Source organism: Oratosquilla oratoria, chromosome 12, assembly GCF_046742065.1.
Source record: "Oratosquilla oratoria isolate Oo_2021 chromosome 12, ASM4674206v1, whole genome shotgun sequence".
Taxonomy (NCBI): domain Eukaryota; kingdom Metazoa; phylum Arthropoda; class Malacostraca; order Stomatopoda; family Squillidae; genus Oratosquilla; species Oratosquilla oratoria.
Window position 1 is genome coordinate 35,241,703 of NC_134788.1, and position 2,500 is coordinate 35,244,202.

The following is a 2,500-nucleotide window of genomic DNA, read 5'->3' on the forward strand; positions in this document are numbered from 1 at the left end:
TTAATTTAGGTTGGGTTAGGTTAGGTTAGGTTAGGTTAGGTTAGGTTAGGTTAGGTTAGGTTAGGTTAGGTTAGGTTAAGGTAGGTTAGGTTAAGGTAGGTTAGGTTAGGATTTGGTTAGGTTTGGTTAGGTTTGGTTAGGTTTGGTTAGGTTTGGTTAGGTTTGGTTAGGTTTGGTTAGGTTTGGTTAGGTTTGGTTAGGTTTGGTTAGGTTTGGTTAGGTTTGGTTAGGTTAAGGTTAGGTTAATGTTAGGTTAGGTCAATGTTTCTTAACCTGGGTTTGATCGAACCCCAGGGGTTCGGTGAGTCAGTTTCCGGGGTTCGAAGACGTGTCCGATATCGGAGACATTTCTGTAACCGGGGAACTTAGATGAGCTCGCAAAGTCTCTCGACCAAAAGGTCTCCTGTCGGCATGCTCCGCCTTTGTCATCCTTACCCAGCATGGGTGAGACAGCCGTTCTCGTTTAGTGTTGCGACAGCAGATGTCAATGTTGAATACCTGGACGAAATCATTGAACTGCACCAGAGCCAGGTTCAAAAGCAACTCTTCAGAACAACAACGCGCTAAACGTTTTGGTGTCTCCGAATCGTAGCGTACCCTCTTATTGCTAAGAACTGCAACAGAGCTAGGTTCAAGAGCAACTCTTCAGAACAACAACGCGCTAAACGTTTTGGTGTCACCAAATCGTAGCGTACCCTCTTATTGCTAAGAAAGACCTCGAGATACTCATACCGTTTGTTACAACATATCTTTGCGAGTAATCCTTTTCGAGGATGGTAGACATGAAAACGAAGAAAAGGAACAGAATTTGTCGCGAAAATGATATGAGAGTGGCGCTTGCCAAGGTGACGCCGCGCATTTCTGAAATTGTCTCGCAGAGGGAACAGCAAAAGTCACATTGATTTGCAGTAAATATTCATTATGTTTTTGTTTTATTCATGTTTTGTTGGTTTTGTTCTTTGAACACAGTTATTTCGTGTGCAAATGATCCATGGTACAGTTTGTGGACTAATACAGTATATAGTTCCTATGTTTTGAATTTGAAGAAAAAAAAATATTTTTCCATCTACGAAGGGTTCGATGAATGCATGTATGAAACTTGCGGGGTTTAGTACCTCCAACAAGATTAAGGATGGGGGTGGCATCCCTCCCTCCTCTTCCTGAGGGGAGGGTAGCTGGCGTCGGTCGGGATACAGATGCATTGCACCCACGTCGTCGTCGTCGTCGTCGTCGTCGCTCTCCTAGCAAAAGGGCACAGGGGATCTCATCTGTATGTGTGTGTGTGTGTGTGTGTGTGTGTATGCGTGTGTTGGTTTGCAATCATCTAAGGTGCATCAGTATCTGCAGCATCAGGAGGAAGAGGAGGAGGAGGAGGAGAAGGAGGAGAAGACCTTTCCGCTTCATAACGGGGGGGGAGGGGGTAAAGAGAGAGAGAGAGAGAGAGAGAGAGAGAGAGAGAGAGAGAGAGAGAGAGAGAGAGAGAGAGAGAGAGAGAGAGAGAGAGAGAAAGAAGGAAGGAGGGGGAAATCGGATAAATAAGCATTCAAGTAAACACGAAGACAAAAGAAGGCCGAACCCGGGCAGTGACATGACAGACAGACAGACAGACGGACGGACGGACGGCCCTGCATGTAAGAAGGACGACGACGACGTCGGTCCGACCCGAGTCGTCGCCGTGAGATGCTCCTCGGCCGGCGATGCGGCAAAGTCCTTTTCTCTCCTCTCGTTTGTTCTCCTTCCTCAAGGGTGGAGGAGGAACAGGCAAAGCCTGGTGCACGGTGATGACGATCTTGGAGTCCCTCGACCCATCTCCTTCTTCTTCTTCTTCTTCTTCTTCTTCTTCTTCTTCTCCTTCCTCTTCTTCTCCTTCTACTTCTCCTTCCTCTTCTTCTCCTTCTTCTTCTTCTTCTTCTTCTTCTTCTTCTTCTTCCTCTTCTTCTCCTTCTTCTTCTTCTCCTTCTTCCTCTTCTCCTTCTTCTTCTTCTTCTTCTTCTTCTCCTTCCTCTTCTTCTCCTTCTACTTCTCCTTCCTCTTCTTCTCCTTCTTCTTCTTCTTCTTCTTCTTCTTCCTCTTCTTCTCCTTCTTCTTCTTCTTCTTCTTCTCCTTCTTCCTCTTCTCCTTCTTCTTCTTCTTCCTCTTCTTCTCCTTCTTCTTCTTCTTCTTCTTCTTCTCCTTCTTCCTCTTCTCCTTCTTCTTCCTCTTCTTCTCCTTCTCCTTCTTCTTCTCCTTCTCCTTCTTCTTCTCCTTCTTCTTCTCCTTCCTCTTCTTCTCCTTCTCCTCCTACGTCTCCCTCCTCTTCTTCTTCTTCTTCTCCTTCTTCTTCTTCTCCTCCTACGTCTCCCTCCTCCTCTTCTTCTTCTTCTTCTTCTTCCTCTTCTCCTTCTTCCTCATCATCTTCTCCTTCTTCTTCTTTCTCTTCTTCTTCTTCTTCCTCTTCTTCTCCTTCTTCCTCTTCTCCTTTTTCTTCTTCTTCTTCTTCTTCTTCTTCTTCTTCTTCTTC

The 2,500-nt window shown here is 45.6% G+C and overlaps 2 protein-coding genes across 2 annotated transcripts in view; one reads left to right on the top strand and one right to left on the bottom strand.

Moving 5' to 3' along the window:
• The window catches only part of LOC143030330 (A-type potassium channel modulatory protein KCNIP1-like), an 81,225-nt gene that overhangs the window by 36,313 nt on the left and 42,412 nt on the right, over window positions 1–2,500 (bottom strand). The window lies entirely within an intron of this gene.
• Window positions 1,528–2,500, top strand: part of LOC143032049 (uncharacterized) — a 1,990-nt gene continuing 1,017 nt past the window's right edge. The window contains exon 1 of the mRNA XM_076196516.1: window positions 1,528–2,500. This exon is cut by the window's right edge and continues 573 nt beyond it. Coding sequence (XP_076052631.1) covers window positions 1,698–2,500 — 803 coding nt within the window. The 5' untranslated portion in view covers window positions 1,528–1,697.